At 40.5% G+C, this 13,683-nt stretch overlaps 1 protein-coding gene across 1 annotated transcript; it reads left to right on the top strand.

Annotated features, from left to right (window-relative positions):
• Window positions 1–3,936: 3,936 nt before the first annotated feature.
• Window positions 3,937–13,466, top strand: snx1a (sorting nexin 1a). The gene is made up of 17 exons (XM_027000962.3): window positions 3,937–4,052; window positions 4,517–4,590; window positions 4,859–5,000; window positions 6,359–7,124; window positions 7,791–7,927; window positions 8,174–8,240; window positions 8,731–8,774; window positions 9,044–9,185; window positions 9,324–9,402; window positions 9,510–9,585; window positions 9,761–9,874; window positions 10,019–10,112; window positions 10,312–10,517; window positions 10,818–10,961; window positions 11,660–11,740; window positions 11,867–11,938; window positions 12,042–13,466. Exons 3-17 carry the CDS (start codon window positions 4,878–4,880, stop codon window positions 12,090–12,092), a joined length of 2,196 nt encoding a protein of 731 aa, XP_026856763.2. The 5' UTR covers window positions 3,937–4,052; window positions 4,517–4,590; window positions 4,859–4,877; the 3' UTR covers window positions 12,093–13,466.
• Window positions 13,467–13,683: the final 217 nt, after the last annotated feature.

Below are 13,683 nucleotides of genomic sequence, written 5' to 3'. Positions count from 1 at the left end.
CGCCTATATGTCCAATTTTACGGTATTTGCTGCTAATCGCACAGGAACGCTCCCTAAGCGTTATGGAAAACAGTGACGTTCGTATTTTTTGAAGAGCTTTGATTTTGGTTTTTCTCTATAATGTTTCTCAGAAGTTTATTATAGCGCTTGACTGCCAGCTAAAACAGGGATTACAAATGTGCAGGGCAGGGGGATACTCCAGGGCTGAAAAATTCCACTGACAATTGAGTGGTGGCCCATGGCTATCACCAGATCAAGGTGGAAAAGATTCTACTGCACCAATTCTTAATTAATCTATATTGAAGTCCTTGTATTTGTAATGATGTTTAAATGTCCATTTAATGTAGAGAAAGTATAGTTAACTATTTCTCTGAATTTTCCAATAATGCCAAAACAATTCTACTACCACCCAGGAGTGGTAGACTTTGCCTATTTGGACAGATTTGGACAGATTCTACTGTACCATGCTTTCAAAAATCCATATTAAAATCCTAATGTTGTTATTGGGCTTGGAGACAGTATGGTTGTCTATTTCTCAGGAAATTTCCACAATGCTAAAATAGATCCACTACCACATAAGAGTAGGAGCCCTTGGCTATCTCCAGTGTAAGTTTGGACAGATTTCACTGTACCATTTCTTCATAAATCCATATTAAAGTTGTACTACCTTTAGGTGAATTAATGCACTCATTTCTTATAGACTAAATTTGGATATCTATTTCTCAAAGTTTGTCCCATAATGCCAATGCAGTTCCACTACCTCATAAATGTAGGAGCCCTTGACTATCACCAGTGCAACTTTGGGCAGATTTTACTGGTTGGTTGTCTGGTTGGTTCAACACTACTTGTATATTTGTATGGATCTGGAGGTTCCACAGGATTTTAGCCTTATTTTTGTCCACCAGTCTCTGTAGTTCCTCCCATCTGGATGTGGGGGTGTCCAGTTCATATGTTTTGGATATGTTTCTATATATGATGTATATCATCAACAACAGCTCTAGATGTGCTACATGTACATTTATTAACACAACCACTATAATAATTGACACAAAAGGATCAATTGTCATCACCCATTCCTACTCATGCATTACTGCAGGAGTTGTCTAATGTATTACTTGCAAATTATCAACTTTACATAGAAACCAAGAGAAGGCTTGCTGATTGGTTTGCTGAATACCTTTAAACTGCCAGAATTAAGAATTTGATGTTTCCAGTGGCAAGTCATTTTAATACTATTGGACACTGTATTGATGAAATATCTATTTGCATTGCGAATTGTAGCTATGGCAGCAATGGAATTAGGAATCTCAAAGAAAAAGAACTGATCTACACTCTTGGAATTTTAGAACCCCATGGAATAAATGTTATAATTTAAACAAAATATAAACTGGTTCCATCATGTAGCATCAAATATCTGAGAAGGGTTCCAGATACCTTAAATATCAAATAAAATATTTTTTAAATTAACTTCATAATGAAATTATTTTAAAGTAACTTCATCTTGGGGTGTTTTATGAAATTATGTAGGTGTTTACATTTCTACATTTAGTTACATTTGGCTTCAACTCGGGGAAAATATAATAGTAAAAATCTTTACAGTTCTTACATTCTCCATTTAAACCTTCCAAGGATTCTGGAAGTTATTGAGGTCTGATAGGAATTTCAGGAGCTTTGGATGAGTTGCATAATGCTTCTTCCTCTTTGAAACAGCTTTTGAGCCATGTTCAATTTTGAGCCCCAAGAAACCCCTACAGTAAAACACGGAAGGGCAAGGAAATTATATTGATTGTTTAGTACTCATTAAAATACTGCAATTTGTTCATAATAAATTGTACTTCCTATGTTGATTCTCCTCTTGACTATCATTTATTTCAGCACTAAGCTTAATAGTCCTGAGAAAATGTCCAACGCCCCAGCCCTAGACAGTTCTTTTGATTTGACATGATGCAGTCCAAGAAATTGATATATACAAAAAATATACTTTTTTTCTTTTTCACCACAACCAAAATACGTTTTAATAAATTACAACAAATGTCCTCAACGTCTCCTCACCAAGACATGCTTATACTGTACTTACCCATGATAATGATGCAAGGAGTAGTACAAAGTTATTTTTGGCCATCTTGTGAAGGCAACAGAAATCATCTTAACTTCTACTGTTTTACTGTTATCTATTATTGAAATATTAGTTTGAACCTCAAGCTAGCCTGTATGCTATAATTTTAACCAAAGTAAAATGCCTTATTTCATCACACATAATACCAACTCAAATTTGGCCCAAATATAATTCATATTTCAGTGAATGGCTGAAAACCAATTTATATCTGGTGTCTAGGCATTCAGATGTAGCTGAAGTAGCTGTTGGGGTATCTTATGTCTAAAAGGTCCTTTTGTCAATTTGTCATATTTTCACGTGCCATATTCTAAGTAATTCTTTGTCGCTGACTCAGCTACCATGTAGCCTACTCTTTTTTCTTGGAGTTGTGAGGGGGACAAAAACATTCACTTTCAGTCTGTCATTTCAGTAACTAGCTACTTTTTCTCTAACTGTATTTAGCTAGCTAGCAACTTAGTACGCACACTTTCAAAACTGTTTAAACATAAAAAGAAATGCAATTCGTAGAGGTTTTAACACTTAAAAAAATGTCAGTTACATTTGATAAAGTTAATTGGGGCACCAACCTGATTAACAGGGCAAATTTATTAATTTTAAGAATTTTTTTAATGATTAATAATTAAATCTCAAGTTGCCAATTCAGTATGTGCTTACTTCTTATCTACCAAACATTAGGATATTAGGAGACAGGGCATAGTTCTTATTGAGACAAAAGGCCTAGTGCATGCATATCGAATAGCCTTTGTTTCTGTGATGGAGAGAAGGATTTCTCTAGGACATAGGAATACACAAATCAACTACATTTACCTGATGCTTTTATCCACAGCAACTTACAATTACAACTGAGGCCTTGCTCAGGGGCCCAACAGTAGCAACTTGATAGTGGTGGAGCTTAAACCAGCAACCTTCTAATAACAAGTCAAGTACCTTAACCACTGAGTTACCACACTAAACAACACAAGGAAAATCATACATTTTTTACCTCCTGAGCTTAAACTGAAGTATCATAAAATACACCGGTGTGTATTGAGACAAATGCGTGTGCATACATACAAAAATTATTTAACCTATACAAAAAAAAAGAAAGGTTTAGAGAATCTTCTGTTTAGCTTGCACCCAGACCATCCAGAGAAACAAACACATACACACGCGATTTAACCTTTAATGGACTATAATAAAAAAAAAATAATAATAAAAAAAACCTTGACTTTATTTTAGTATGTTTGTAGGTAAAAAAAAAAAAAAGTCAGCTTTGTTTTGGTCACCATTTTGGTCAATCACTACCCATGTTGAAATATTGCAGGAAAATTTAAACAGTTTAAAAACTCTTTCTGCAGAGCATGTATTCCCAAGTCTACACAGTGTAGCTAGAATATAATTCCAAGCCTGAGTATCTATATTTGACAATATTTGGGTAACATCTTTAACAATATTGTTTGATTAGAAGCTGTTAAGCTTTCATGCATGAGAACTAGTTCTGGGATGGTCAGTGGCAGCCACAGGGTTTCTATGCAGGTATTTAAAAGTGGAATTTATTTAAAAGCAGGAACTTGAATATAGGAGATTATTACTAAAACTTGTTACTCATTAGATATACCCAGAAAAGTGCAAATTAATCAAAACTGTGTGATTGTATACAGTTAATAAATGTACCTATTTCTCATCCACCTTCTCACATTACCTGTAGACTCTCAAATGAAAAAGCCCCTCCCTCAAATTCATCTCGTTTAGAAGCTGTCCACTCTCTCGCGCGATTAAAATACATCGAAAATGGCTAAGAAAGACCCGGTGGCATAGCAGACATTTCGCTTGTTTTGGACAGCAGATGGAGCTGGCTGTTATTTTCGAGAATACTGCTGCATAAACCTCGACCAGAAGCTAGCAAGTGTTCAGTGAGCCCACATCATCACTGCAAACGTATTGTCAAGACTTGAATGTAAGCTACCATGCGATCTACAAATAGGGCATAATTTAAAAAACTGCATCACATTTTCAGCTATCCATGACACATGCCATATGTTGATATCAGCCGTCTCAATCTCTCCAGAACTGAAGCTAGCACAGGGGTGTGTTGGCTATTGGGCTATAGCCGCGGGTATCTTAGTAAAAACTCTTCTACACTGCTCAACAGTTTACCATAACTTCACTCAGCATGGTAGTCTACGGTCCGTTTTTCTGACCCGGTTTACAAAGTTACTTAGTACCCAGTCATTCGGCCTTCATCGTATCTTTTTACAGTACAAGAAGTACCATAGCCAAAATGAAACCAGAATTTTCCCTTTTTTAGTCAGTGAATAAAAACACTGGACATTTTAAATGATATATTGACCGCCGACCTGTAAATACCCCCAGTTTTTCTTTCAGAAATCTGGTCAATTTATGCTATCCCCTCCCATGCAGGCTTGCGTTTGGGTGGAAGGGGGGTAATCTCATTGAAAGGTTGCTTACCTGAGGACGCCGCCCCCGGCCGCTCGGTAAAACCTTGCTATTAGACATTGGGTCTAGATTTGATCTACTTCTGTTATTTAATATTGAACTAACTGCCCCGTAGGTGTAACTGCACTGCAATTTATCTTATATTTATTTGCTCACACCCCTTGCGAATTGTTATTAAAACTACCCAGAAGTCGTTTTGAATTTTTAGATGGGGCAGATGAGCGTATGTAACAGTGTGCACCAGTAGGTGGCGATGTGCTGTGCATTTTCCCCGTCTTTACCAAAGTTTTATGACGCTGTCTCCAGCTTGTCTACTGTAGATTGAATGAAGATGGCGGCCAGTTCAGAGCGTAGTCCCCCTCCCTTCCCCGAATTAGAGGACCAGGAACTAGAGCCCGAATTAGAGGATGAAGACAGCGATGAAGGAGCAGATATTTTCACAGGCAGTGTGAGTAATTACAGTGTCTTAAAGCTAAGTGATGAGTCTTGTCACTAGACAATGCTAGGTTGGTGCTAGGTTGGTTGTGACTAAACTTTGGGCATGAAGTCATCTTCCAGTCCACTTTCACTGCTCAGCTAACGCTAGCTTGACTCGCAACCGAAAACCTTCTGCAGCTATTTAGCGATTAGCTAGCTAACTCAATATTCCTATTTTCGTCTTATTTCCATTCACAGCATTGTCCAGGGAGCCATGTCATTTTCATAATGTCTCAGGTTAATTAGCTAGCTAGGTAGCTATCACATTAGCCGTGGCACCGTGGCTTATCAGAATCCTGATAGCAAGCTGTTTGTTAGCTAGCTAGCTACCTCCGTAGATAAGGAAACATTACCTAGCTAAACTAGAGTTTTGCACTTCTGTTAGGTTTAGATGCCTGACTGGACAACTGAAAAAGTCTGTGGCAGATGCACAGTGCACGTAAAGTAGGACTGGAGCTGCAAAGTGACTTTATTTATCTAGCTAGTTAGCTACCCTTGCTAACCAAGTGTCGTCTACCGTTAGTTTCTAATGCTCTGTTCTGAAGAGTAAACAGTGTCATTTGTAGGAATGTGACCCTGGCATTGCAAGTAATCTTGTGTTGTCACTGACTAGGGAGTTCACACCATACTCACTGTTTTTTCATATGTGGTATTCTGAGGAGTGTAAATGTTATGCACTTTTGGATTATTTATGAATCATCCTATCCTATTGAGTCAAACCATTTTAGCCAAGTTATTGAAAAGACTGTCAGTGAAAAAGATGACCAGGAACACTGTCCAAATTTAGGCTGAGTAGATGATTAGGGTCAGTTAGGCTAGGCCTAAAGAAAAAGTATCAAGGAAAGCTGTTCTGTAAAATGTAATTCCTTCTCAAATATGTCAGCAAGACTGTTAGTGAATGTTAACTTTGCCAACTGAGTGACTTAATACCTGGGCAAAGCAGTGGTTTTGAAGACAAAGGAGTGGCCAAAGTTCTCATATGCCCAGCGTGCTGGTAAAACTAGGACAGCCCCTGGTCATGTGAGTCTCAGATGTGCTCACATGTACAGACTGCTGTTTGTCATTCAGGAAGACCATACCTAGGCCTTCTGAGCAATGTGTAATATGCAACTCGGTGTCTTTAGTGTTGAGTTCTCTAATGCACACAAACACAATGTATGTTACATGTTTATTAGTGCTTATTACAGATAAGAAGGGATGTAAGAATCAGGCCAATGTTTCTGCATATTTTATAAATGAATAACAAAATCATATGTTGCATTTTATACATTGTTGTCAAAGTAAGGCCTCCTTTGATTATTTTGGTTTTGCTCTGTCTGCTTTTTGCAGACACTCTCTTCAATGGATCCCCCTCTTCCTGTGAGCACCAGTGAGCCTGACAAAGACATCTTCAGTGGACCACGAGCAGAACCCTTGAATAACCCACTGAGCGAGACGGCTGCTGAGCAACTGAAGGCTGTAAGTGGAGCATCTAGTAAAGCCAAAGGTGATGTCCCTGTGGAGGAGGCCGGCAGTGAGGAGCCGGATGACCTGTTCAGTGATCCCCTGGGGGAATCTGGAGCTGAACTGGAGACACACACAAGCAATGCTCCATTACTGGACTTCAGTGAGGAACCACCAAAGAGTGATCCCATCAAGAAGGCAGCAAGTGCCGATGATTACATCAAAAAGCCTCAGAAAGACATTTTTGAAGAATCCACAGAAGATGGTGTTAAAGCAGCTGCCGCGCACGTAGGCAGCGTTGCGGCTGAAAAGAAAGTGCTGCACACCGACCTGTTTGGCGATGGCGTTGATGATGACGAAGACAAGGATGACCTGTTCAAGACACCTCCTGGAGCCATGATGAAGAAACCTCAGGCCTCGCTGTTCAGAGCAGAACCTGACGACATCTTCCCTGAGGCGAAGACCGAAGCCAAACCAGCCACTAAAGCCAGTGCTAAGCAGCCTAACAATGCGCCGACCGACCTCTTCACCGAAGAACCGTTCACAGTGATGCCTGCTGCCAGGGCTGCTGTGAAACCTGCTGCGATACCCAGTGCTAACACCAGCTCCAAGACCAATGGACTGCACTCGGATGAGGAGGATCTCTTTGCGGGTATGCAGTCTTGGTCGCTTGCTCTTTTATCGATTGTGGCCTCTTTGGCCAGGCTTTTGTTACATATTGGGTAGAACTTGGGCTTAGTATGAAAATAGAGTGCTTTTCTGTCAGCTTTACAATTGAATGTTGTCCTTTGTGGTACTTAGTAATTTTCCAAAAACAATGTGAGTGTATTGTCCCTGGTGATAAGGAAAATGCAATTTCAGCAGGACACTTTAGGGTTCAGGAATAGCAATAGAAACATCTTTCACATTGGCCTGGCCCTTGCCTTTGGATGGTTTTAGCTCAAAAGACTGTGGGAATGTTTAAATGTGTGGTAACACCTGTTTGGTTTCAGCTGTAATGTGTTTTTATGTCTGCTGTAATGGTATAGGATAGCAGTCTCACCACCTCTTTGTTGTGTTTTTATTAGCTGTGCTCTTTGTGGTTTAGTGTAGTAGGCAGGCTGATGATCCTGTGGCCTTGCACTGAAGAGCCCTGCACTGAAGAGCCCTCAGTATTTCGCTCACTTCCAAGGAACTGAGTCAGTGTGTCATGTTTGAATTGCAAAATTCCTTCTGCTAATCTCTTCCTCTGTTCTCTCTCTCTCTCTGTCTCTCTCTGCCTGCCTCTCTCTCTCTCTCTCTCTCTCTCTCGCTCCACACCTCTTTACCTCAATCTAAGAGGCCACAGTTGAGCTGTCTCTGGACAGTCCTCGTAATGACCGCAGAAAGAGAGACGCGATGAAGCCCTCGGAGCCAGTTCCCTGTCCGTCTACTTCGACTAGCTCCTCCAAGCCTCAGCCCAAAAAACTGGAGGAGGTAGGAGACCCAGCCCAGCTCACCTCTGCTAATGGCAGTTGGAATGTTGTTTAGGGTTATAGTCAACTTTGCTTAAACTCAGCCTTGGGCCTCAGGGCTCCTTTTCTGTTCTAAGTCTTATGAACCTGATTACACTGAGTGAGTGCTGATCAATTATATTTCTTTCTGTCATGTCCCTACCTCTCTTTTTCTGTTTTTCTCTCTCCATCTGTCTCTCTCTCTCACACATACACACACATCATACAGCTGGAGGAGGAAGAGAAAGAAGACAAATTTGATTTGAACATTTCAGTCACAAACCCAGAAAAAGTTGGTAAGTATATCTTCTACTGTTCTGATAAATTCTACTTGTCTTGCTTCTAAAAAAAAGTCATTTGGATAAATGCATATCTTATCCACATACGTCAGAAAACCATTTGTGCATGTACAGCTTTCTGTGCCATTTGCGGTGGGAAGTGGAATACAAGTGTCAAGCCCATGACATTTTAACTGTTTGATTTATGATACCACAACACAATGCTCAACAGAAACTTTCTCTGACAGTGTCCCACTTCCCCTTTTTTGTCTTATGGCAGCTAGTTCATGTTTCCTGCTTCCATCCCCTGGGTTTAAGTAGGCATGGCTGTAGAGCTGCACTGCTTCCCCTCTCTCAGTTGTTTGGTATATTTTGTGGTCATGTTTATTTTCCATAACCTCTTGTGAGTGTAATGATTTGTAGTACAGGAGCCTGTGGGCCTATCAGCAGAATGAGATGTGTGTATGTTATATGTTCAGACTAATTAACTGTGGCCCTCTTCTTGCAGGCGATGGTATGAATGCTTACATGGCCTATAGGGTATCAACACAGGTATTTTCATTTGCCTGTTGATTTCAAGGTGTTTCTTGAACAAATAGCCAGGCTATGTCTTTGCATTAATGGTGTAGAGATTTTTATATTGTTGCATCCTTGTAGTGCACTTAACTATGTGTAGATGCACCTTGCTTTGGGCTCTAACCATTCTCTCTCTCTCTCTCTCTCTCTCTCTCTCTCTCTCTCTCTCTCTGTGTCTGTCTGTCTGTGTCGCGCACTCTCTCTCTCTCTCTCTCTCTCCCTCTCTCCATCTGTCTGTCTCACAGACAACATTGTCTATGTTTCGCAGTAAGCAGCTCACAGTGCGTAGGCGCTTTAGTGATTTTCTGGGTCTGTATGAGAAACTCTCTGAGAAACATTCGCCAAATGGATACATCGTGCCTCCTGCACCAGAGAAGAGCATTCTGGGTAAGTAGGCCTCCCTCTGTTAGGGGGAGGACTGTTTCATTTTCTGGTTTTGCTTTGTTAATATTCCATTTAGTTTTCTGTCATTTTGGTTCAGTGTAGTTCTGACTGGCAGTTGTGTACTGTGCTGGTTTTGTGTAGGAATGACTAAAGTGAAGGTTGGCAAAGAGGACCTGTCTTCAGATGAGTTTGTAGAGAGGAGGAGAGCTGCTCTAGAAAGGTCACTCACTGCACATCTTTACTGGAATTGTTTAACAGTGATGACACAATTATTGTTGTAAAAAAATAAACTCAATCCTGAGGCTCACACTCTCAGCATCTCCTCAGGTACCTCCAGAGAGTTGTGTCCCATCCTTCCCTGCTACAGGACCCAGATGTGAGAGAGTTCTTAGAAAAAGAGGAGGTAAGATCACTTTCACTTTCTCTCATTGATTATCATAAGATATCTGTCCATTGTTATCCTTCCTCTGGTACCTCCACTAGGGTTAATGCATTCTGGTATGCCTCAGATGCAAAAGAAAGTATGTCCACAGCCTTATCTTTGCTGTGTGATCACGGTTGTGTGTATGTATTGTTAGTTACCCAGGGCAGTTAGTACCCAGGCTCTGAGTGGAGCAGGTTTCCTGAAGATGATCAACAAAGCTACAGATGCAGTCAGCAAGATGACCATCAAAATGAATGAGTCGGATGTGGTAAGTAATTACCGCTGCATTGGCTTCTCATGAAGGCGGTGTTCTGAACAGCCTTAAAGCCCGCTGTGCTGCACGTCTGCCACAGGCAAAAAACTGTCAAGTATTTGATTCCAGTGGATTGAGTGTGGTGATGTGCCTTTGCAGTGGTTTGAAGAAAAGTTGCAGGAGGTAGAAAGTGAGGACCAGCAGCTACGGAAACTGCATGGCATGGTGGAGTCCCTGGTCAACCACAGGAAAGGTGGTGCCTGCATGGTTTTGGGTTCAACCCCCCTATGAGTAGCCTCCTAATTTGTCCTTTACTCTGTCATAATCTAACTTGTGAGGGGCTTTCTCTATTTTTGTTTTGTTTGTCAAGTAAAAGATCTATTGTGACAGACAGAAAGGCTCAGGCTGGAGGGAGGGCGTGGTGATGGCTGAACTGTGTCATTTGCTTGCAGAGTTGTCTGTGAACACAGCAGTGTTTGCTAAGAGCGTGGCCATGCTGGGCAGCTCGGAGGACAACACAGCATTGTCGCGAGCCCTGTCTCAGCTGGCAGAGGTGGAGGACCGCATCGAGCAGCTTCATCAAGACCAGGCAGCCAACGACTTCTTCATCTTCGCTGAGCTCCTTGCCGACTACATACGGCTGCTGGGGGCTGTGAGGGTAGGGAGACGCATCCACAATCCATGTTCATGCAGACCAAGTTAAGTGTTCTCTTCAAACGTAGCTTTAATGGGCACAGCTTGTCACATATTAAACCTTGTGCTAGACTGAAACTCAGCATTAACATAGATGTTCACTGAGGTTCAAGCTTTAATTATTTCTAAATGTTTTTAGTACAGTAACTGAGGTAGTTCATAACTATCTGTAAGGATGGCTATGGTGCATAAATCATATTTAAGGGTTTAATCTTTCACCCATACACCGATAGATACGTACGTGTGTATTTGTCTTTGTGTCCAGGCTTGCTTTGACCAGCGCATGAAGGCATGGCAGCGGTGGCAGGATGGTCAGAACATGCTGCAGAAGAAGAGAGAGGCCGAGGCCAAACTGCTGTGGGCCAACAAACCAGAAAAACTGCAGCAGGCCAAGGATGAGATTGGCGAGGTAGTGCTCCCCTGGAGGCCAGGCCACACCTAGCCTCTCTGTTGGCTTGTCTTTCTTTTTGGTTCCTTTTTTTTTTTTTTTTTTTTAAACATTTTGTTTATATTGTTAAAGTTGGTTTATTCGACAGCCCCAAAATAGTGCACCCAGGGTGGTAACTCCTTTCTCTGCTTTTTAAATGTTCAGATGTGCAGAACATTTTCTTTTTGAGCTTACTGCCTGAGTTGTTTTTTCTTGTAATGTCAGTTTGCTACCTGCTGAAACCTGCCGCAGCGCCTGAGTTTCACTAGAGAGAGGGGGAATGCGGTTGAAGCGTGAGGCGTTTTAACAAGTGTTTCTTGCCTGTTAACCTGGCAGAAAACAGCTAAATCCTCTGTACTCCAGATATTAACCAGTTCTACTTTAATTGATTAACCCATATGACCCTAAAATAGCTTGCTGCTCAGTTTTAAGAAATAAATAACCCTGACTATGAGAAGTGAAGTGGACTCTCTTTTTTGCTTTTTGTTCTGTGTTATAACAAAGTAGAGATGCATGTCTGCTTTGATTTCAGTGATGGGGCACCCAAGGTTTGCACGAGTGCTTCCATGTATATAACACTTGAGCTGACAACACCCACAGTAAATTTAAACATTTGTTTAACTTTGATTCCTGTCCCTCGGGTGGGCTACTGTGACTCTGGACTGTGTCTTGTGTTACAGTGGGAGGGCAGGGTCAGTCAGTACGAACGAGACTTCGACAGAGTCTCTGCTACCGTGCGCAAAGAGGTCATGAGGTTTGAGGTGGGCAGAGAGAATGGGTTTGATGTTATTGAATAGAGTTTGTGAATTCCAATTTGTAAAGTGTTCTTCAATGTGATTATAAGCAAAGTTAATAAGATATTTGTTGTACTTGCTTTTCCGTAACAGAAAGAGAAGACTCGGGATTTCAAGAAGCAAATTATTAAATACCTGCAATCTTTGTTACATTCAGAGCAACAGGTAAAAGGATTTTCCTATATGTCTACCTTGCCATTTCAAAGACATTATTGTGAAAAAGACTATGAAAATAACTTTTGTTTGTATTTCTTTCTCTCTGTTCTAGCTGATAAAGTACTGGGAGGCATTTTTGCCAGAGGCAAAAGCAATCGCATGAGAATGTACACACTTATAAACCAACACATACACAGGCCTGCATAAGACTGTGTCTTTTCTATACACTTTACCTCTTGTCTATAAACCAAGAGAAGAGACCCAATTCAAAAGGGAAAGAGAAACAATTGATACTTTTTTATTGCCAGAAATTTATAGCTCTTCACTCTAACTGTTGTATTAATAATTGTATAGTTTTCATTTAACCTCCACGTATATTTTCTTATTGACAACTATTACTAGGGGATGTACATGCATGGTGGTGGGGTGGGTGTTGTCTTCCTTATGTGTATGCAAATCCTTTTTTTTTTTTTTTTGAGGGGGGTGTGTGTATTATTACGTGCCATTAGTGTAAATGGTATTCACGCCACACAGAGGGAGGAGGCACTCTGAGATTTGACTCACCAGAAATGTTAATCGTTTACAGTAGGGGGCCCTCTCCCTCCACACAAATGCACTTAACTATATATCACTTCCTTTTTCTCCTCTTTATGTGTACTATTTCAAAATCTGCAGAGTCTCATCTAGCCCCTTCCTAACACTCATGCCTTGTGTTATTCAGGCTGGTTTGATGTCTGGTCTAGTTAGGAGGAGGAGCAAGGGACAGGATGCTTTCTCCACCTTTTAAGAACTGGGCCATTGTGAGCATTAGGTCAGCTTTTAAGTGTTTCATTGAAACAATTCCATGGAGTGGGAGATGGCAGGTGTTAGGAAATCTAATTGCTTGCAAGTAAAGTCAAGAAAAAATACTTTCTGGAATCAAGGCAATGGATTCCATTAAATTCCATTTAAATTTCGACTATGTGTTTAAATAATTTAGCATTTTGCTCAGATCGACATTTTTCAAAATGTGTAGAGTCTCATAAGAATGGTTACAATTACAGTGGCATGTCACACAGTACTGTGCATCTGTAAGCAGATATGCAGTGGTTAAGAGACTATCATTAAAATGCAGTAGTGCTTTCTAGGACAAAGTAACAGTGTCTGCCATTCCATCCATTCATTACACTTGTTCTCTAAAAGCAAATTCTCTCCTTTTTTTCCTTGGACATTAAGCTGCAGAAATATGCATATCACCACTTAATGGATTTTCCTTGATCACTCAAATGATATTCTGCACTTTGGATTTTACAGTGTTCATCTTTAAAGAAAAACCTCATCATGGTTCTTATGGACTGGCTTTAGTTAAACTTCATTTATATAATAAAGAAAACTCTACAAACATACTAGAGGCAGTGCATTGTAAAGGCAACTGTCACTTCAGAGGAAGCTGTTGCATAGTTTATTTTGAAAGATGACGGAGAGGTTGAAGAGTGTTTGAGCACTTATGCTGCGAGCCAGTGATTAAAAAAAAAAAAAAAAAACAAACACAAAAAAAGTTCCCATCCCAAAATAGCATTCTTTTGTTTTTTGTTTTGTTTTGGTTTTTTTTGGAGGGGGGGTTCCATAAACTGTAAGCATAGTAAATCGGAAGCAAACGATCATCGTTAAAATTTAAACACTGGCTTGTGTTGCAGCATTCTTTTTTATTCTTCCTTTCTCCTTTTTAAAACCATGTTGTCCATTACTCTGTTAAGAACAGATATGGGCCAATG

Source organism: Electrophorus electricus, chromosome 4, assembly GCF_041902795.1.
Source record: "Electrophorus electricus isolate QZ-2024a chromosome 4, ASM4190279v1, whole genome shotgun sequence".
Taxonomy (NCBI): Eukaryota; Metazoa; Chordata; class Actinopteri; order Gymnotiformes; family Gymnotidae; genus Electrophorus; species Electrophorus electricus.
Note: the sequence above shows the minus strand (reverse complement) of the source record. Positions and strands in the feature narration are given on the sequence as shown.